Consider the following 21,483-nt stretch of genomic DNA (forward strand, 5'->3'; position numbering starts at 1 on the left):
ATTTATCCAATATCTTAGGTACTTATAATTTTTACTAGCTTCTTTTTACATGCAACACACTCAAACCTAAACAAACGCAAATCTTCCGTTGAGATTCACTTAACTATTTGTCACAATCGCAAACCAAGCGCACAGTTTGTTCTGGAAAACGGAAAAGACACTGTTTGCGATGTTCAGTACCAGTAGGTCATTTTCATTGCGCCGGATGAGTCGTAAGGCGTCTCTAGCACACTCGATTGGCGCACCAAAATCTTGGACTGCCGCGCGATGCTCTTGCGGAGGCTCCTGCTGCGGCCACCGAGAGGAGTTTCCTCTGTTGCGCCCTCTGGCGTTGTCACCTCGCCCGCAGCCGCCGTAGGTGCTTCCTCCGATGTTACGTCGTGCAGTTCGCTCAGCTGCACGCTCAGGTCCTCATATGAACCTTGCCTGCGAATGTTGAAGAGTTGATTTTAGTAAGTCCAGATTTTAAAATATTTGATTTTTTACTTTGAAACACACAAGAAAGAGGACAAGAATTTTAAATTATATAATTACAGAATCCAAAATCAAATTTGATATAGGCACGATAAAATTAGAATTTAATCCTCTCCTTGGCCGGGATTTTGATTCATTATTTTCCAAATCACAAATTTAAGAAACAAATTCATCTAAACCAACCAATTAATTACATTCAATATTTTACAGTAAATTCTACTCCATCAATGGCTACGAGGGGAACTAACCTTAATTACTATATGGGTTCAAAAGAAACAGCTAAATTTGTAAATAATTACCATTAGAGCCAAATCTACAACACTAATCATACTGATGTTCTGGCTTTGTAAGTGACTTGGCGTACAACCTAAAACTTGTGCAAAGATACAATCAACAAAATGAACGAAAATTTCAAGGGGAATTAGGAAAGTTATGTCTGACCGAGAGATGGGCACGCATCGCAGGCAGTCTTGCATTGTGAAGTCCTTGCCAAACTCCTCGCCCTCCTCCACCGTTTGCGGCAGCTTTGTGTGCAATGTTTCAGGCAGTCGAAGTCCCGCCAGTCCGCCGATGACCGAAATCACCCCCATCACCACTAGCGGAAGCACCAACATCTCCATTCCCTACATTTTGCGAAAAAAAACTACATTCAAGGAAGCTGTTTTTTTAATTGAAAATGAAAAAAATTAATATTTGTCCGTATTGAAATAATTTGAAATCACATCGCCGACATAATTCTGATCAGGAATACATCTTGACAAAATTTAACACACTTTGGAGGCGCGCAACAAAGCAGTGAACTAAGTTTGAAGCTTGAAAATTGCAAACAAAAACGGAGTAATTTTAATTGATTTAATTTCAAGATGTTTTCAAAAATGAAAAACAAATTTGTCGAACTATTTCATTACAAGGCGTACCATCTTTGAAAATTTCCTATCTCATATTTCAGAGTTTTAATCTTCCCTTCCATTCCGTCACCATCATAAAAACCATGCTGTTTTATTGGTATATTCTTTGTTATTTTATAATTGCCTGAGGGTTAAATTGGAATTTCAACATCATTTTAACATTTGTAATTAGGAGCGTGAAAGATTTGTCGAACATTAATACATATACAAACCAAATAAACGATGAAGGGGATGACAATGAGACCAAGGCCACTGATATAGGCGCTGGCACCAATGCCGATGCCTCGTAACTGCGTTGGGTAGAGTTCACCAGCGAAAGGGTAGATGATAAGAAACGAGGCTGAGATGGCGAACTTGGCGAATAGGTACAGCACCAGCGTCAGCACCACAGCATCTGTATATCATATTTATTTATCATGTATGAAATAGTTAAGAAAATGTTGCTCAAAATAGCTCAAATAAAAAGTAGCAAATCGATGAATTTTATTTTTGTGTACCTGCGGGAAGGAGGACGGTGATAATGCAAGCGATCCCGCTGACGACCATGCAGATGGAGAGCGGCCAGCGGCGGCCCCAGCGATCCATCACGGCCCAGCAGCAAAGGTAGCTGGGGATCTCGACCAGCGACGACAGTAGGAAGCTGAGAAAGCGGTCATTGCCTAACGCTGGTCCGTAATAGCTCAAACCCACGTACACCATCTCGTTTGCAAACCTTTCGAGGAGAAATTCATTTTTAAATTATGATCCACCATCGATTATTTTAAATTGAAATGCAAAAAATTTATTATGAACAGACACTAAATTTTTATTTTCCGCGATTTAACAAAAAATTTAACTACCAATTGAGTGTGATGAGGGTGGTTTTGAGACGCATATTAGGCGTCTTGCACAGGGCCGTGACGCCGGGTCCTTTTTCCGCCTTGCGTTCCTCGCTGCGGGTCCTCTGCAGCATCATGTGTTGCTGCACGAGATAATTTTAAATCGTTCAAACACAGTATTTGTCTGCTAATTACTCGCACCTTGAGCTTCTGCTTGAAGGATGCAGGCAACTCCTTGCCATTGGTCGCAGCAAGCTTTTCCAAAATCAGAGACGCTTCCTCCAGCCGCCCTTTCGCTAGCAACCACCGCGGACTTTCAGGGAGACATCTAATCAAAAATACGTGTTTATTACTTTTGATTTTGTATTGTTATTATGACTAACCGCCAATAGAAAAAATAGAGGAGAAACGGCGCAGAAGTGGCGAAGGCCATTATCTGCCAGTCGCGAATGAAGTAGGTAATGCCAGCAAGCAAAACCAGTCCGAGAGTGTAGAAAATGCAGGTGAGTACGGTAACAAATGAGCGATAATTGGCGCCGACCAGCTCCAGTGCTGAAATTCGATTCATAGAATTCAAAACCGATTTGAAAATAAACAGTGCTCAATAGAGACCATAACGCATGGAAGCAATTTAAATTTCCCTTTAAGTTTTATTGGTGTAGTTTTTCAATTTTATTCTTGTTTTGTAATAGGCAAATAATAATAATTATTACAAACAGGACTACTTCATCCTTAAACACAATTCTGTTTATTTTTAAGTTTGCTGCTGTTGGAGCCAGTTGTGTTTTTCTGGGAAAGCCGAAACTTTGAATGAAAGATTAAAGGATAAAGTTTTTAAGACAACGAGGAGAACGTTCATTTTAATTATAATATCTAAGATGTAAATCTAGTGCTTTTTAAAGTTGATATTAAGGAAAGTTTAAGCCTTATCTTATTAATATAAATTTTAATTTTTAAAATAAATCCAGTTGAAAATAATAATAATTCTGAATTAGATCTTTGAGGTTTCTTTAAGAGGATAATTTAATGTAACATTTTTAGAAAAAAATTGTCAAAAAATGGATAGAAAAACATTATAAGAACCATCTAAACTGCACCCAAAACCGTTAAAAACTTATTGTAGAATAAAAGAAACATTTATAATTCCCAAATCTGTTCATAAAAAATGGCAATTAATAAAAGAAACTATAGTTTTCGTCGGAATACTGACCGATGATGAAGGGAATCTGGTAGATAGCTGGTATGGTAAGTCCGACGATGAACCTGCTGATGGCCCAGGTCCAGAAGTCGGGCGAGAAGGTGGTCATGAGGCCGCCAACGATCAGCACGGCCAGGCAGAGGAAAAATGACTTTTTTCGGCCGATACCGTCGTTGAGAACGCCGAAAGCATACACGCCGATCGGGCCGCCTGCGTTTAGCGCTGCCAGCCCCAGCGTCGGGTAAATCGCGTGCTCGCACACCAGCGAGAACTAGATAATTTTTATAAATATTTTCAAGAGCTTTGTATAAATTGCCGGTGGGGGAAGTCGCAGATTATCTGGCACTCACGTCGATCACGATGGAGGATGAGATGTCCGAGAGGTCGTATTCCCAGCCTTGGACGCACGCCTCCGTCGGCCAGCTCGAGTTTGGAGTGATGTCCATCAATGACTGCGATTCCAGGAGCGTGGTGAAGTTCACTGCGTAACGCCGACAGCTATCCCCCTGAATGTTTTAATAAAGTTAAGGAGGATTTTGACTGGAATGTTGTTTAATGTCGAATAATTATTTTAAAATCATTTTTGGTGTAAATTAAAGGTCTCAGCCGTGTAATTCAGCTGAAATTTTTTCCAAATTCACGGTGCCCCAGCAAGAAATTGGATATCCGGGATATCCACCCTATGACATTGGGCTGTACAGATGAATATCCTTCGGATATCCATTTTCTTGCTGGGGCCTGGCGGCTGACCACGTGATCCAAAATTTGCCGTCTGGTGCGGCTGGCTGACACCGCTATCATTACGTGTATACATGTTTCTCTTATTTTTAAAACTTAGGAATATCTATTTTTCCAATCAAGCAAAGTCCAACTAAATAAATCAATGAAATATGTTTCATCCCTTATAATTTCTCTAAGCCATGGAGAAAAATAAATGTTTTAGCTCTTGGTTGTTCTATTTTATTTTAATCCAATAAAATTTTCAATTAAATATAATCCTAATAATTTGACTTCTAGTAATAAAAGAAACATTATTAGGAACCTCTAAACCAGCATTTACAATATTGCGATCGAGCGCGTGAGCCCGCCAATATTCCGAAGCTTAGGAAACCTTTGAAGGCTGCAGGTGTAACTGGATTAGCCGACATAAGCATCACTTGACCTAGTAAGGGAGAATTAATCTCCACGCTTTTATCACACCCACGCACACACGCAATTAGTATTATTCTATTGTGACAAGCGCCGCTGTTTTGTTTTCCTTGTTGATATTTTCTTAAAGCATAGAAACGATTCCGCACATATTAAAAACACAATTAATACTTTAAAAATATTTCACAAAAGGTAAAATGAACAATATGCTCTTTTCTCACCTTCGGCACACCAACCTCTCTTCGGACGTGCTGGGACACGCCGGAGAGCTCGAGCTCTGGGACGCGGCACCAGTGGTCTGGCACCTCGGCCATGAAGAGTTGGTTGAAAGCGCCGAAGCCACACGGGATGCACGCCGGCAGGCAAATCAGCCAGATCAGGATTTTCTGGTACTTGCCGAATTCATCCAGCTGAGGCAGCAGGTCATCCAGGTCCATCGGCTCCTGTCAATATTAAATTTGGAATTTGAATTAATTTTTTTCAAATTGAGAAAACCAAGTGGAAGTCACAATGAGTGGTTTAAGACAATGGGAAATAACTATAGCTCATTTATTCCGATTTGTACAATAAAGTAAGTTCTAAAAAATAGATAAAATAGAAACCTTTTCTGTTGTATTCTTGGTGTTTTATAAACTAATCATTCAAAGAATACTCATTCTCTTAATTAAAATTCAGTCAAAAATTGAAAATTGAATTATTTCATGTTTATAATTCGGAAATCGATTCCAAAGAAAAATGAAAACAGTTATAGAAAAACGCAATTATGATTTTTATTATTTCCTCTCTTGCTGCATATTCTTGACGTCATATCATTCAACGTCAATTGCGGTTTTGAATTTATATTTTATAAAGCTCCGACTTTCACCAATCAAAATTAACGCTTTCAATTTAACGATAGAACAATACAAATTTTCATGATAAGTTTTGGGCATGCTTTTCTTCCATGACAATTTAATCAAAATCATTTATTCGATTCAAGATTGTTTTTAATGTTATAAATAATCTTAAAAGTATTATTCATTTCATCTTTTAATTGCTTTGTGCAATTTTTAACATGGATATGTATCTGGTCAAAATTAACATTTTTTCAGTACTTACATTTAAATCTCTTTTTTTGGGAGGTCGGTGCTGCTCCTTTTGTGCATGATTGTCGGGTTGTTGTTGATCTTGGTGTTGGTGATGGGATGAAGTGGACGGTTGGTCGTCCATCCTCGGGGCTCGAGTGAGTGTCGGAATGAAATTCAGTAATTGGCGTGCGAGATTGAATCGAGTGTTGTCGCTTGCATGGCCGCAAATGAAGCAGGCGACCCGACCGACCCAGTGAACGCCGCCGACACGAATGAGCAAATGATACCTTAGAAATTGGAGCTGCCGCCGCGACAACTTATTATGGCATAGACCCTTCTTCTTTCCCCCTTTTAGCTAGCTGATGCGCGCCAATAATTAGCATTATGTTCTTTATCTCCTCCGCATGCGTCAGCAATAACACAATTTTGTATATATAACAGCTTTTATCATATAATTCAAGCAATTCACTCCGCTGTCAACGTGTAATAGTTTCTTAAAACTAGAAATTCAATTAAAATGAACACGGCCACTTTATTCTGGAATGAAAATAATTTTTCTCAAAATTATAATTTAAATGTTTGTAGCGAAGCGGGCAATAAATTAAAATAAAAATACAAAGGGTATAATGAAAGAGTTGTGGGCTATAATCATTTAGGTCTCTTAGATTGATCTTGATATATGTTATAGGTCAAACAGATTGGCGTGTCAATCTTTTGGAGAGTGCCATCTATAGAGAATCCTAAACGCAATAATGGCCTTCTTGACCTTTATGTTAGATTACGAGATAGAAATTAAATTATGATAACTAAAATAACTGTCTGCATTTCTGCATCCTTGTCTGACTAACAAAATTAACAAAATCTCAGTATAAGAAAGAAATGAATTAAATCACAACGAAATCGATTTTCCGAACAAATAATTTTTCACCGTTTCCTTTCCCCCCCATATTATCGAAGATCTAAAAAAGGATGGAGAGGATGTGCAGGACCATTTTCAATAGGTTCACCTGAAAAAAATCAGCATCCCTTTATTTGTGGCTAAATTTATCATCAGACGAACCCTGCAAAGTAGCATAGCGAGTTTAAGGGTGACGCCGACCCACGTGTAGATGTTGTAAACCCCAAGTAACTTTTCCACTCGCTGCGCACCAGTTTCGCTGAGGCAGCAGACGAAGGCAACACCGATAGAAAGCATTGCGTAAGTCACAGCGTAGAGGGTCCAACCAACGAAGTGGGTGAGTTTATCAAACCAGGAGCGGATCCACGACCAAGATTCACGATCCATATGTACCAAGTGAGGTGTCCCTTTATCACCGAGTCCAGCATCAGTGTTCTGGTTGCAGTCTCTGCACCTCGCAGGTGCAATACATGTATATATTAGTAGCCCACGACTGCAGCTCAAAAAATTACCAAAAGTAGCCCACCGGCCAGAAATTCTAACATATCTGAATTTCGGCTTTGATTCGTCCTGTCACAAAAATGGACCTGTAACAATTTAAACAAAATAACTGATTGTAATCATGCTTCGCAGTATTGCAGACTATTTTTTATGCCTCTTTTTCATGGTTGGCTTGCTCTAAAATTAAATTAAATTAAGGAAATTACAAGTTATTTGATACATTTTTACCAGAGTTTTTAATGTGTAGTAAACACTGAGGACGAAATTTTACCAGAAAATTAGGTGCACGTTTGCAATCAGCTTGGCCTCCTGACACAGCTCCATTAAATCCCTCCTTGCCAATCAACTCATCACGGTGTGCAAAACCGTTGGAATTGCATTGCACGTTCCTTAGATTATTTTGATATTTCTCTGAATTACATTACGCTGGTAACTGTGGGTCAATTCTTTTCGTTGCCAATAAATTTAGAGGCTATGCAACATACTCACCGCTCGCGTTGTACCAGTTGCATAGTTTTGAAAATTCAGGCGCTCTCCACTGGGCGGATCATTCTTATCCGCTGGTTTCGAAGCATTATAGTAAATTTAATTAATGATTTAAAATAAAATGGAATTGAATTAGTGATTTTTAACAGTTGCATAACTCTACAACAGGCATAAAAATTGACCCCACCACCCAAATATTTCTATTTTGTTTCTCGCTGCAGTCACGAAGACGCACAAATTTAGGTGGCAAGCGAAGCGCTCCATTCACTTAAGGAGGTGTGTGCCTTTAGGCGTTAGGCCTTTTACTGTCCGATAATTGAGGACTGGCCATTAAACGAATTAGTATGTTTTAAGTGACAATTTCAAACCAATTTGATTTTAATTCAACAATAGATTTTTATTGTCATTTTTAATAATGTTCAGAAATTATAGCCCTATCTCCCTTCAATCGAATGATTTTGAAATGAAGTAATGTGTGTATGCGAAGAAAAATCAAAATCAAATTATTCTAAAAAGTTATCTAGCATATTTATTTATAGCAAATCTACATCCATACTCTACAATCTAAAACAGAGTTGAGGTGGGCGGTGAATAAATAGAAGCGCTGGTGTATATGTCTAATTCTTTTTGGTGAATGTGCAGCATCTGACGTCACCAAATTCGGCATCCTTTGATTGCGCGCAGTACGGCGCGTCCTCCGTGACCAGACAGTACATGCCCTGGGCGCTGTGAAATTATTTGCAATTTTAAACTCTAGATTCAGTGTAGGTCAGACGGAAACTTACTCGTCACGCATGGTGGCGCCGACGAAGACGGGCTCGGCCTCGCGCTTGGTGCCCCTCGGCGGCTGTGGGCAGCGGTTCACGCATGCCTCCGCCTTGCGCTCCACCCTCTGGAACAGCGACTCCGAGAAGTAGCACACGGACGACGCGTGGCTGCACAGCTGTCGATCTATAGGAATAGAAAGGCGTCAGTTCATTGTTCTCCTAAATTTTAAAACTGTAAGATTATTGGAAGATAAATGTCAAATAAAAATGTAGATTGATAAATAAGTAACGGTTGTCATCCCATACCCTGGCAAAGCTATTTTAGGCTTATTTTTAAGTAGGTTTTGGGTTGATTTCTAAATATTTGGTGGACCTGCAGGACAAGCTATAATTGGACCCGTCCATACTGTTCAAAAGTTGAAATTTAATTAGCCTCAACATGTTTCTGCTCCAAAGTGCACTTTATTCATGATATTAAATTTTAAAAAATGAATTACAAAAGTATTACTAATATTTGAAAATGAGATGCTTATTTTAATTTATGATAATCCTTAGAAAAATCCTCACCAGCTAGGACCAAAATGTGTTAAGACTATTGAAGTTTCAACTTAAGAAAATCGAGGACATATCTGATTATTATTCATCCTGTGCTTATGCCTTTTCTCGAGTTTGAACTATCGTTTGCCAAAAAACGCATTTAAATTTGAAATAAAATCATTCGAAGACTCACTAGGAGCGTCCTTGCAGGCGGGCTGCCTTCCGTTGTTGACGCAGACATCGGCCTTTCCGACGACCTCGCCCTCGCCGTAGCGTCTGGTGTCGGTGTGGATGGCGTGCACGGTCTGGGCGTCATCTTCATCCAGCCGCTTGTCCTTGTTGCGTCTATTGAAACGGGCACCGGCCGGATCCAGAGCTGAGAAAAATTTCGAATTTAGTTAAATTGGACAGGCTGGTGAACAAGTTTACTGACCAAAGATCTTGGCCATCTTCTCAGGAAGGAAGTTAGCGGTGATGCCACAGATGTGGGCGCCGAGGCTGAAGCCGATGCATGTGGTCTGTTCGGCAGTGACGCCGTTCTTCTTCAGATAGGTGAACACGTCGGCGGTGCACTTGGCAATCGGCTCGGCGTTCTGCTGGGCCGCGCGGTCGCACCGCTCCTTCACCAGCGTCGGGTAGTCGGCCGTGATCAGGTTGTACGAGCCGTTCTTGATGTACGCTGCAAGAAAGAGGGGTTAAGCCCGCCGTTTCTCGAATGAGAGAAACACTCACCGTCCCTGAGGATGACCGTCGGCATCACGTTCTCGCCACCCTGGTAGCCGTGGAATAGGAATACGGTCGGTTTGTTCACGTCGAAGCCGCTCTGCTCAAACCACTCGTCAGAGGTCGTGTCAAACTTCATCTTCTTTGTCTCTCTGAGGGAAAATTGATAAGTTTGAAAAATTTTCATTAAAAATCCATTCCAGGAATAAATTTAGATTCAAAATTAATATTATTGCTATATCATTTTACTGTAGTTGGTAAAGCATATTGAAAATTCTCTCTGGAGAGAAAAAACACAATATCAACCAGTGTAATTGTTGTAGAAAGTTAATATTTGCAAATATGGAAATATGTATTCATTTAGATGTTCGAGGTGTTAAGCTAAAACTAGTTGGGAAATAAAATTGACACGCTTGGCAACATGGAAATACAATGTCCGGATTTAATTTATAAAATTTCAAAAGCCTCTATGGTTTTAAAAGACGTACGATTCCTTTTCCTAGGAATCAAACCATTTTTTAAAGAACACTCACCCGCTGTAGAGGTAGTAGTTGATATCGCTGTCAGGGCAGGTCAGATTGGCCTTCTTCCTCACGCACTGCGGAATAGAGATGCCAGGGATGCTAGCAATGGCCGATAAAATTCCACTGGCTGCCGGCGGCGCCTCTGTCACCACATCAGGGTTTTCAGTTTCGCCCTCGGCCAGGGCCTCCTCGACGGGTCCTTCGCCCAACTTGAACGTGGAAATGTCATGCACCTCATCCTCCGCATAGACTGCAAATAAAATTCGTAGATTTATTGAAAAAAAAAATTATTTACACTGAAATTAAAAACAATTTTAAGTTATCAGTTTCAATGTTCATAATTCTAAGTTATTTTATGGTAGCTTAAAATAAAAGTTGTACACTGAAATTTGATATTTCCAGATAAAACAACAGCCGATTTGAGGAAAATATTTTCGTACCTGCGAGGATAGTGAATGCGAGAGCGGCGAGGGCGAGCACCAGTTTGACCATGGCGCCTAGCTGCTGCTGCTGGTCCAGAAGTGCGTGGCCTGGATGCTGCACGCCTGCTTTATAGACGCTCGGTTGCCAACATTAACGGGACCTTCTCTTCTCTTGACGTACATTGCATATATTCCACCCATCGCAACAGCCGCCGATTTTTAACCCAAATATAAATCTGGTTATCTTGATGGTGCCACATTCAAATAAGCCGGCAGGGTCAATCTCCTGGCTGCTCTCTCCTTTATCACGCTTCGTGATTGACCGTGTTTGTGTCTTCTAGCGCTCCAGAAAAAAAACTCTTCCACAGAGAGATATCTTCAATTGCTGGGCGAACTGGTTTTTTGTTTTCAATTATTTATGTGTGGCTCGCGGGTGGATCCCCTCTTTCTCTATCTTTCTTTCGCTCCTCGCCAAACTGGTTTCTAATGAAAATACTGCAGGATTTGGGGGCAAAGGCCGCTTTATTTCCGAAACAAACTTTTCATAAATAACAATAAAGGTAAAATGGTTATTCTGCGATGCGAGTTCGTTAGTCGTCGTTTTCGAATCGTTGCCACATCTTTTTGCGTCGCTCAGCCCGCCGATCACTGACAAAGTTGCTGATTCTTGACCTGGTGTTGTTGTGAATAACAGGGCAGCAGCGGATATCACCAAACTCAGGGTCGTTCGGGTCGGCACCCAGGCAGTAGGCTGGCACATCGTTTCTCACGCAGTATGTTCCCGTCGCACTAAAAATCGCAATTTTCATTGGTTTTTTTGGAAACATCTGTTTAGTGGGAAATAAATCACGTGCCAGGAAAAAATAAAAGACTCAAAAGGAAAAAGCAAAACAATTTTTGTTCGTTAATTAATAACGAAAACCTCACACTCTGCAATTCTAGCTGTTTGACGCACTTTTGGAGCCGTTCTTAACTTTTTAATATTTTATTTCATGCCTTCTTTCCGTTTAAAACCGGTCTTAAATGAGGTCTGTATTTAAAATTTAAAGTCAGAATTATCCTGCATTGACTTCAAGTGCAACATTAAACACTCGGATTTAAACCTGATTCGTCAAAATGGTTTTAGATCTCATTGTATATTCTTGAAAGCAGAAATAGTTAATGAGAGTGACATATTTAACTAAGGTTCACTCAGAGGACAGCAGCTGTTTCTGCCCATTTGGCTTTATCACTCATCATTAGCACCAAAATCACTATACACATAAATTTGCAGGGAAACGAATTTGTTTCGCCGGTAAAATGACATAACTGCATGTTTTATCCGCAAAAAAAACTTCTAGATGGTCGGAAGGTGAATATCTGACTATTCATTTAAAATATTGAAGCTGAAATAAAATGATAATTTTGATGAGGCCAGTGGGTTGGAAAAAGGAATCTGTACTGTACGGAAACTTGTGAATTTAATTTCTTATTGAACCTTCGATTATTTATTTGTTTTGCTCTACAAGGAGTAACAAATATTAAAAAAAAAATGTATTTTAGATGACTATTACTTTCATTTTATCCTGAGAAGAGATCCACGAAGTTTATAAAATGTGTGAAAATTTAGTCGTTTTCAATTTTTAATCACTAATAGTCATTCGATTTGTTTAACATTATTCCCCTCAGAATTTTTCTCACCTTAAAAATATATCTAATTAAATTTTGTATTAATAGTCAAGAAAAATAATCATGTTAACTAACTCGATCAGTTATGCCGTTTACAATCATAATTAAATATGCCCAATAACATCTGTGTATTTTCAACTGATCCAAAATTTGTAACAATTTCAAGAGTTTAAAATTATATTTGGGTGCACTCTAATAAATCTTAAATGTGTGTGAACTAGACTAATGGCAAAATTCTCCTGATTGACTCACTAGGACGGCGTGAACTGTCCCATGATGACCTCGGGACCGCGGCGGTCGAAGAAGTTGCTCTGCGGACAGCGATTGGCGCAGGGTTCGCCGACCTGGGCGCGCTCTATCCACAGGCTCTGGGCCATGTAGCAGACGGCGTGGGCGTGGCTACACAGTTGCTCATCTGAAGAAGGACGCCGTGGCCGGAAGACCCCTTGACAAAATGAAAAGAATCAGTTCGTCGCGACACTACCGGCATAACGCACTGCGAGTTTTTTGGCAGTACGGCTGCGCGCCGTTGTTGACGCAGAAGTCAATTGTGCCCGTCCAGCCCGTCTGGCCGTAGAAGCCGGCGTTTGTGTGCACAACTTGCACCTGCTTCGCGTCCTTTGGGTCCAGCTTGTCGCTGTCCCACCTGTTGGCCAACAGCGGACGCGCCGGGTCTAGAGCTGCATTTGAAAATTTGTGTCAAAATTAAATCTTCTGAAACTTATTAGGTCCAAAAAAACCGAAAATTTGATCTGATCAGAGTTGGATCAATTCTAATTTCATTTATTTATTGTTGATCCGTTCACCTCTTTCGAGCTATGAGCGATCCCCTGATAGCGAACAAACCGCGAAAACTTTGTGTTCAAATAGCATGGTGAACAAATAGCATGGTGAACGAATAGCATGCGCTCAAGAGCCTCAATGGAGGAAGCCCAGTCGAGGAAAGGACAAACTCATGTCACTGCCACCGCATCAGGGTCTTTTGCATTCGCCCCATGCAATTAATTAATTCACGCATGCTGCAAAGGTGCGAATCAGCAAAACAGCGAATTATATCCGAATGAACTCGGCATTGCAATACCCGCATTCGACCCCAAACATATCAGATTTTCACATTGCAAGCAGTGCACGTTAAGCATGTGCTCAATAATGGGAGTCAACGCAGAACAGCGGAATAAATTATAAAAATAATGGTTATTTTTTTATCTTCCGGTCCTCGCTTTAAAAAAATAAATTTCATCATTAGTAACGTCATGCTCATTATCCTAAATAACACTAAAAAGACTTTATTTAAGTCACGTTGCATCAATGCATTTAACTTTAATTGAATTCATGTATTAGCTCACAAAAATTTTAACCGGACACTCACTAAGACATATTGAACGTGAATAAGAGAGCTATAATTATCATAAGTTTGAACCTGTTTCTTACCAATGATCTTTTCAAGTTTGGTATCAACGAAATTGTCAATGAGCCCGCAGACGTGCGATCCCAAGCTGAAGCCAATACAGGTGAATTTTTCTGAGGCGATGTTCTGTTCGCGGAAGTAGTAGAGCATCTGCGCGATGCACTTAGACGCTGCCTTGAGGCTGTTGACAGCCTGTATGTAGCACGGGGTCTTCACCAGCGGCCCGTAGTCGACAGTGATCAAATTGTATGTGCCCAGTTTTATGTAAGCTGTTGAAAAAGATTAAATATCTCAGATTCGTGACAAAACGGAGAATTTAAAGATATTTTTATTCTCTCGTACTCTCTTCGTAAATTGGTTTATTAATTTTCTTCCTTTAAATAACTCTCATCTTTTTATTAAAACAAAAAAATTGAGTTGCAAATAAATAAAAATCATCTTTATCACCGTATTTTGTCTGTGCTCAAAGATTAGAGCGTTCAGACATTTTAACTGACCGTTGAATCATTATTCTCTCTGCTAATTATGAATTTTGTTTTGAAGATAAATTACTGCTGATCCAAGGCCTGCGTACCGAGGTTATTTTTTTTATAAAATATTCCTTATCCTCTCATTAAGATAAGTGCAGAGAATAATAGACACCTTGTAGTTTATATCAGTTTAAATTATCCAGGTTTCATTGATTAAACCATAAGAATTACCATTTTTGAGAACAACAGTTGGCATAAGTGATTCACCACCACGGTAACCGTGCACCAGCATCACCGTTGGCGCCTCAGGGTTGAACTTGCTCCTGGCAAACCACTCAGGATCAGTCGTGTTGATTTCGTCTGCCTCGCCAGATGATCTGTCGAAATCGTTAAACATTTAAAATTATTCACCGATTTTTCAACTACAAAAAAACCCACCCGACGTAAAGGTAGAACCTGATATCAGGGTCAGGGCACATCAGTCTCTCGTCCTTCTGTAAGCAGTTGGCTGACGCGTTTCCTGTTTTATTTTCCCGGTCGAGCAGTAGCATGTCGGCGGGAGGATCCTGGCGCGCTTGGTGCGGCCGTTGTCGTTGTCCCTCGCAATTTGGAATTACTGAAATATCCGAGCTGAATTTACCAACAAGCTGTCATACAAACAAGCTGTCTCAGGATTTTTAGTTGATTATCTTCGCAATCAATGTTCTCTTTGCACAGAAAATTATGAAAAATCCATTCAGAACTAGATAATTAAAATGTCCCAGATAAATGCTGAATTTTTGTTACTCGTACAAGTTGTTTTATCTGAGGTTGAAGTTGGCTTTTTTCACTAACAGACATTTTTTGTTCTCACAACTCGTCTGCATTACCTTCCACTATCTAATTTGTACAAACAAACAACTGACAAAAATGGCTGTGTATCTATCAAGTGTGATCTGCCTTTTTAATTTCACCCTTTTTACTGTTATATACTTGAAGTTGGTATAAAAATTCTGTAACTTTTATTCGAAGCCATATCGATGTGAAATTGTGAACGCCTGTATTATATTTTTTATTATTAGTCTGTTGCACACTTTTGTGTTAAATAAATAGTTGAATCAAAATTCGTTACTAAAATTCAATACTTTCACCGTTATCAACTTGGAGACAATTATTTGCTTCCGTCTCATTTGCTAATGAACAGTCATTCCAAGAGAGTAAATTTGTTCTTTTTTATGCCAGATCAAAAGGCAATTAACAGTTATGTGTGAAACCCGATAATACTGCATTGACGTCATTTTCTGTTCCCAAGAAGCACTTTTCTTATAATTATTGCTGCAAGTTATTAGTACCAGAATTCGTCGAAACGCACGTGAAATACTACATAAGATTGAATGAGAAGCGATTCGATGAATGCAAAACAAATTTTACAGACACAAAATGTGAATCAAATTCTAGCAAAAAATGAAAATCACCGGGTCTGCCAAAACAAATTGAAAATATTGAACAACTCGGACACCTGCGAGATAGGCGGCGAAGACGCAGAGGACCGCGACGGTCCAGGGCACGCAGGAGGCCATCCTCAGCAAACACGCTCGCTCTCGCGCGAGAACCGCCAGAAACTGACTATAGGAATAGCGGTACACTCAACATCTCACTCCCTGCCGCCGTCGCCGCAGCCTCGCAACAGCGTTTTTTTGGAGGTTATATGCACGAAAAGTTTAAGTCACTGCACTGCAGGAGAGCCGAATTTATGCTTGCTCTCCAGAGGTCAAAGCCGCCTCCATACATTAATAATTGCTTTACGGGATTCATCCTCTTAAGCCCAGACGTGAAAAAAATCCAGATATTAATGACTTAAAAGCGTGCGATGACTGGACACAGTTGAGCAAGACTGAAAGCTAAGTTGCTCTGCTAGGACGGGCCATCTGGCTAGAGGCGCAAGAGTAAAATGCATCATTCTGCAACACTTTTCCCTTTATTCAAGAGCGCGAAACGACCCAATTGCAAACGTGAGCCGTTTGCTCTTCAATTATCTTATATCTTATAAGGTATATAGCAGGCCTGCTAATTGCAGCCGCGCTGGCCACAGCTTACAGCACGCGGCGAAAGTGTTTTTGCTTTGTAAACAGCCAGTTCACTCTCACTGTTCGACATCTCCTCGTCGGCTTGAGTTCCTCGAAGACAGGTACTTCTCCTCGACCTCCGGAAGGTCGATTCCCAGGGCGTATGGACGCGCCATGCCGGTGTCAACCATAAAAACCCCTCGAGCCCTGTAAAACAGTTTGTATGAAAGCACGATGAAAAATGAAAATTAGAGGCTGGATTATCTATACCCTTTTTTAAAAATTAGATAGACTTAAAAAAATAAAAATGACGGATTATTTGAAATTTTTGTTGTTCGTTTTTTACATATCAATTTTCCTGTCAATAATATCAGTGGGATGGGGATTCCATAATTTATTTATACAGTTCATATAGAGTTTTTGTGGATTTAAAAAAGATTGAAGGTCACATTCAGTTGGTTTCACTGGCAAATTTGGAATATTTTTAACAAGAATAAATCGCGATCTGGAATTTTCCTTTGTCTGAAAATATTTCCAAGAGCTTTGGAAATTATCAACTGACTTCATAGCGGCAGGCTATAAAATGTGTGGAGAGGGGATTGATGCTGCGAAAACCCAAGCGTCTCTTTCTTCAAGAACAACAGAATGAATAAAGACATAATCCAACAAAATTAATATTGTATTTTTCAGCTTGGTTTTCGTGAATATTGCTTTGAAAATCAACAACGGTCAAAAATATAAATCAATCTCAACCGCAAAATAATTAAAAATGAGAGGAACTTTACTTTCCTTGTACCCATGAGAAGCAGGAAGTTAATTTTTATACCTGGATAATTTATCTAAAATATCATCACTAACAAATACGAAATACCTTCAGAGCACATTCCATATAATCCCGTGTTAAATTTATTTTCATTCTGACGATTTCATTCCTTTTTAAAACATCATTAAACTTAGCTGTGTAATTTCCCTTGGGTAAATAGATCTAGACATCTTGTCAAGAAATTTCAAAATGAATTTTTAATTAGAATTCATGCCTATAAGAGCTCGTTTTATCATAAATTTTGTTTGGCGAGTTTAATAAAAAAATTGTCTAAAAAGGAGGGGAATAGCTGAGCTGTGTTTGTAAAGGAAAGCCACTTATTGCTGCCGCTGGCGTCATAAAAACGAGGCGGATAAATTTTTGTGGTGGAAGAATTTTTACGGTTAAATACACCATTTTCTTGTGACGTAACCTTGACCAATCACTACGTAAACATCAATTTTCACAATTAAAAATATAAAAACGTGTTCAAGATTTTAACAGTTAACAATACATGAGTTTATTGAGCCGGATTTATTTAAGATCAAAGCTGCATAGAAAATATTTTTTGTGCGAATTCTCCAATTATATTCGATCTAAATATTTCAAACTATGTTGATTAAGGAAAGTTTAACCTGAATCATGATTGCTTAAAGTACTGACGTCGTATAGTTTAATGGATATTGTCATAATATATCAGAGTTCAACGCTCGTTAATCATTGTTGTGGCCGATTTAAAACATTATAACAACCAAGCTCAAAAGAAAATGATTTTTAATGGTGAAATCGTGATGACTACTTTTTTAAATATTAAAATAAAAAATATTGTTGACGTACGTCATTGGACAAAACTCGCCCATGACGATGGAGTCCTTCCTGGCGATGGTCTCGTTGCACCAGCCGGCGGCGTAGTAAAGGAAGCTGCGGCAGGGGTAGCCAAAAAAGCCCTTGGTGCCCTCCTCGATGGACTCGGCAAAGTAGGCAGGCGCCATCAGGTGGCTGCACAGCGCCGGCTTCTCACCTGCGAAAGGACAAGAGTGGCGAGTTGGGAGGTACGGACGGTAGAGGGAAACACTCACTGTGGTCGCACGCCGGCTGCGTCGAGCCGCCGTTGACGTAGAAGTCGGCGTGGCCCACGTTGCCCAGCTTGCCTAGCTGCCCAGCGTTCGTGTGCACCACGTCGACGAAGCGTGCGTCCGACTGGTCCAGCCGCCACGAGCGGTTTAGCGATTGGAAAAATGGCAAAGCGGGGTCCAGACCTCACAATAAAAATACTATATTATGTGATTTGACAAAATATGAAGATTTGTTAGCACGTGTACACATTATACAAAAATTTTGTTAGTGTAAAAATTTATCGAAATACCTTTAAGAATAAAGGTTTGCATTTAAATAGTGAAGAATGAAGAATGATTCAATTTCATCGCGAGTTTAATTCAATTTGTATAAAATGATAAACTATATTATGTAACTTAAAGTCTAAATACAAATTTTAAAATCAATATTTCCAAAGTCATTTGTAGTTTAGCTTTTAACTGAAAAAGAGCAATCAGCCGATTATTTTTTTATTTATGCTACTTGCAGGTTGGTAACTTCTGATATATTCTAAAATTAAAAATTAATAATTTTTGTTCAAAAAGATCGATTCAAATTAACGGAAAATCTTTTGCAAAAAACAACCTCAAACCTTTTAAGTAAATATTTAGAATTAATCTAGTCATTCTGAGAGTGAAATGATGCCTACGAGAAATTTTTGATATAATTAATTAACATTAGACAAAATAATAATAATTACAAATAAATGCAAATCACGTGACGGAAACCTGTTATCCTGCTGATACGATTGGGTTTTAGATAGGAGCCAGCGAACCCAGCAACGTGGGCGCCAAGGCTGAAGCCAACGATGTGCAGGTCGAGGAAGAACTTTCTGGGGGCGCCAGTCCACGCAGCCATGTCCTGCAAGGCTTGGGCCGTGCACCGGCCCACCTGCCACGCGTTCAGCACGGCCGTCGGGTAGCAAGGGATGTTGGTGTACGCACTCCAGTCCAGCATCACCACATTCGAGCCGCCCTCGGCCGCGTACGCTGTCCACACAATATGACTTTAATTGCGCAACCAAGTGGGCCGAAAATATACACACGCATAAATCTAAAGTTAAATGTAAACATATAAATGACATTACATATATTATTGGAGCTCTGTCTGTCAAAAGAAATTATAACTAAAAATATAACAACGACTTGGCTCTAAACTGTGTTACTAAACTCCTGGCACCGTTTGGAAGTGTCTCAGTGCCCGAGCGAAAAGTTTTTAACATGCAAAAGTAGATGTTGTTGCGTATTTTGAGACATATTTTTGGTCAGTTTCTAGTTCATTTTGATTAAAAATTTAGTTAAGAAAATGTTGCTTCTCTAGAACATTTTTAAATAATGACACATATTTTCCAACTTGAAGTACAACCTCTTGTCTCTCCGATTCGATGGGAATGCACAGGTAGTATGTATTTTAAAAAGCCAAATAAAAATTAACAATACATTTTAAACGATTCTTAAAATACGATTTCAAAATAATTCATGTTAAAAAGAGAAAAAATAGAACAAGTTTTTGTCAAAATTTCGTAGGTTGGTAATTTTTTTATAAGAGCACCACTTCAATTGGAAAAAAAATTGTTTATGTCGTTTGTACTAATCACCAAAAATGATATTTTCATTGAAATTTCGACAAAAAACTTACAACTTTTACTCAAAATTGACATTTAAATCGAAAAATGTGTAAATTTGGCTACGACGATGTGTCAAAACAACCTCTGAAATTAATATTCCTGGTGGAGAGAAAGCAAACATTTGCCCATGGTGAGTTGCAAATTCGTACTGTAATTTGTGATTTATTTTTCTAGAGAAGATAATATTCCTTGCAAGCCACGAGCCATTGGATAGATTTTGACGAAAGCAGTTAAATTCAAACAAAGATATGGCCAAGTCGCGTAAATTGTTGAAAATTTCATAAATAAAAATATATAGGAAAGTATAACCCATGAAATCGAAATTCTGGCTCTATTTATAGTGACAGTTTTGGCTGTGTGAATTCTTACATTAAAAGTGTTCCTTTTTGTAGCGTCAGTTTAATTGGTTAAAAATGAGAATAAATGCGTAGAATCAAAATGTTTGGTTTGACTGATATGAGGAACGAAATGGGATGACCCAAAAGTACTTAAAAAATTAACGATTTTGTTGCTCGTCTCTGAGCAGGCTATATTCATATCTACATAGTTAGTATTAAATTTAGGCCAGAAAAAAATAAAATCAAATGCTTCCTAAACACAACAGAGAGAATACTCTGACTAATTTTTAAAAATTTAAAAAACAAATATTTAATTTGATAAATTTATGTTATCTGACCGGAAAAAATTACACGCTAAATTAGATTTTTGTCTTTGAAAAGCACGTTCATTTAACAGAAAAATTAGAAGAGGTTGACAAATCTAACTCGTGTCCTTTAAGCTTACTTACCACGGCCGATTTTGTTCATGGGTGGATTGTTGAGCGAGCCGTTGTAGCCGTGGATGAGCAACTTGAGCGGAAGCTCGGGATCCAGGCCGCTTTCGCTCAGCGAGTTTTCGTCCGTCGTGTCCATCAGGAAGAAGTCCTCGGCTTCGATACTGCAGGAAAAATCCAGTTTGAAAAACTATGTACTTTATGTATATAAAGAAAGAAGGAGGACACGCACTCCCTGACGAAGTAGAAGAGCAGCCGGCCGTTGGCGCAAGGTTCTTGGAGTTGCAGCATGCAGGCCCCGGCGTTGATTTCCAGTTTGGATCCATCCGGACCCAGCACCAAGCCAGATTTCGCCACCACTGCAATCTGCACACAAAAACCTGTAATGGAATAAATGGTCGTGGGTTGAGAGACCAATCTCTTTAAAAGGAAAAAACAGATTCAAATGTAAATGGCCTTTTCACGGTTATAACTTCCAGCAAGATTTACAATTTTAAAAACCAAAAGAATTTGCGTCAGTGATGAATTGAAAAATAGCAATCACCATAGCCAAAGACAACGAAATAAATTTCAATCAGATGTACAGCATGCGTACACGGCGGCGACGAACAAAACAAGATAAGAGAGCTTAAATAACCGGACTCGCCGATTAGGACTTGAAGCTATTTTAGGACCGACAAACTCACCGGCGAGGAGCAGAAGGCGGGCGGAGGGCATGTCTGCGTCTGATTGTCTTTCAGGCCGAGCCGCGCAAAGCCGCTTTCGTCCCGTTACGCCGCTCAATTTGCCCGCCGCCTTTTTCCCTCAAATACATAACTGCGTCTTTCGGGTTCGGTCTCGCGCATTAATCTCATCTCGCGAAAAAACGCCCGGTTCAGCAGCTTCCCAGCCGTAAACTATATTTAGCCTGCGATCCGCACGCGAGCTGAGTAATCAATCAGCAGCCATACAGAAAAAATGATTAGCTCATGGGCAGATCAAGTGGTCACCTCATTGTATCTTAAAAAACAAAATATAGCAGAGTTAAGTTAACAATAAGTTAAAAAAGTAAGCTAAGTTAGCTGTATACAAGGATAGTCTTCTGCAGCAAGCTGTTAATATCTTCGAGTGATTTTTTTGCAATA

The 21,483-nt window shown here is 39.5% G+C and overlaps 4 protein-coding genes across 7 annotated transcripts; all 4 read right to left on the reverse strand.

The window, feature by feature from the left end:
• On the reverse strand, positions 1 to 5,902 carry CarT (Carcinine transporter). Of its 3 annotated transcripts, none has more exons than XM_065486313.1 (12): positions 5,646 to 5,902; positions 4,769 to 4,990; positions 3,749 to 3,904; positions 3,411 to 3,669; positions 2,584 to 2,752; positions 2,402 to 2,528; positions 2,222 to 2,343; positions 1,880 to 2,094; positions 1,595 to 1,776; positions 916 to 1,097; positions 774 to 841; positions 289 to 426 (listed from the first exon to the last, which is right to left on the reverse strand). In XM_065486313.1, the coding sequence occupies exons 1-11, from the start codon at positions 5,754 to 5,756 to the stop codon at positions 796 to 798; spliced, it is 1,791 nt and encodes a 596-aa protein (XP_065342385.1). In that variant the 5' UTR covers positions 5,757 to 5,902; the 3' UTR covers positions 289 to 426; positions 774 to 795. The 3 variants fall into 3 exon arrangements, with proteins under 3 accessions (XP_065342383.1, XP_065342385.1, XP_065342384.1); XM_065486312.1 differs by having other exon boundaries at positions 774 to 847; XM_065486311.1 differs by lacking the exon at positions 774 to 841 and having other exon boundaries at positions 1 to 426.
• A 2,100-nt stretch (positions 5,903 to 8,002) lies between these two features.
• On the reverse strand, positions 8,003 to 10,646 carry LOC135940494 (phospholipase A1-like). The gene is made up of 7 exons (XM_065485402.1): positions 10,491 to 10,646; positions 10,060 to 10,300; positions 9,536 to 9,678; positions 9,237 to 9,482; positions 8,997 to 9,179; positions 8,285 to 8,450; positions 8,003 to 8,225 (listed from the first exon to the last, which is right to left on the reverse strand). The coding sequence occupies exons 1-7, from the start codon at positions 10,540 to 10,542 to the stop codon at positions 8,117 to 8,119; spliced, it is 1,140 nt and encodes a 379-aa protein (XP_065341474.1). The 5' UTR covers positions 10,543 to 10,646; the 3' UTR covers positions 8,003 to 8,116.
• Positions 10,647 to 10,975: 329 nt separating this feature from the next.
• LOC135940224 (phospholipase A1 VesT1.02-like) lies at positions 10,976 to 15,674 on the reverse strand. 2 transcript variants are annotated; one of them, XM_065485028.1, is made up of 7 exons: positions 15,517 to 15,674; positions 14,457 to 14,634; positions 14,250 to 14,395; positions 13,572 to 13,817; positions 12,638 to 12,820; positions 12,393 to 12,555; positions 10,976 to 11,261 (listed from the first exon to the last, which is right to left on the reverse strand). In XM_065485028.1, exons 1-7 carry the CDS (start codon positions 15,575 to 15,577, stop codon positions 11,063 to 11,065), a joined length of 1,176 nt encoding a protein of 391 aa, XP_065341100.1. In that variant the 5' UTR covers positions 15,578 to 15,674; the 3' UTR covers positions 10,976 to 11,062. The 2 variants fall into 2 exon arrangements, with proteins under 2 accessions (XP_065341100.1, XP_065341099.1); XM_065485027.1 differs by having other exon boundaries at positions 12,393 to 12,585.
• Positions 15,675 to 15,956: 282 nt separating this feature from the next.
• Positions 15,957 to 21,274, reverse strand: LOC135940226 (phospholipase A1-like). The gene is made up of 7 exons (XM_065485029.1): positions 21,046 to 21,274; positions 20,592 to 20,739; positions 20,375 to 20,523; positions 18,689 to 18,949; positions 17,945 to 18,124; positions 17,703 to 17,886; positions 15,957 to 16,270 (listed from the first exon to the last, which is right to left on the reverse strand). Exons 1-7 carry the CDS (start codon positions 21,074 to 21,076, stop codon positions 16,141 to 16,143), a joined length of 1,083 nt encoding a protein of 360 aa, XP_065341101.1. The 5' UTR covers positions 21,077 to 21,274; the 3' UTR covers positions 15,957 to 16,140.
• Between the last annotated feature and the right edge of the window lie 209 nt (positions 21,275 to 21,483).

This window comes from Cloeon dipterum, chromosome 3 (assembly GCF_949628265.1).
Source record: "Cloeon dipterum chromosome 3, ieCloDipt1.1, whole genome shotgun sequence".
Classification (NCBI taxonomy): domain Eukaryota; kingdom Metazoa; phylum Arthropoda; class Insecta; order Ephemeroptera; family Baetidae; genus Cloeon; species Cloeon dipterum.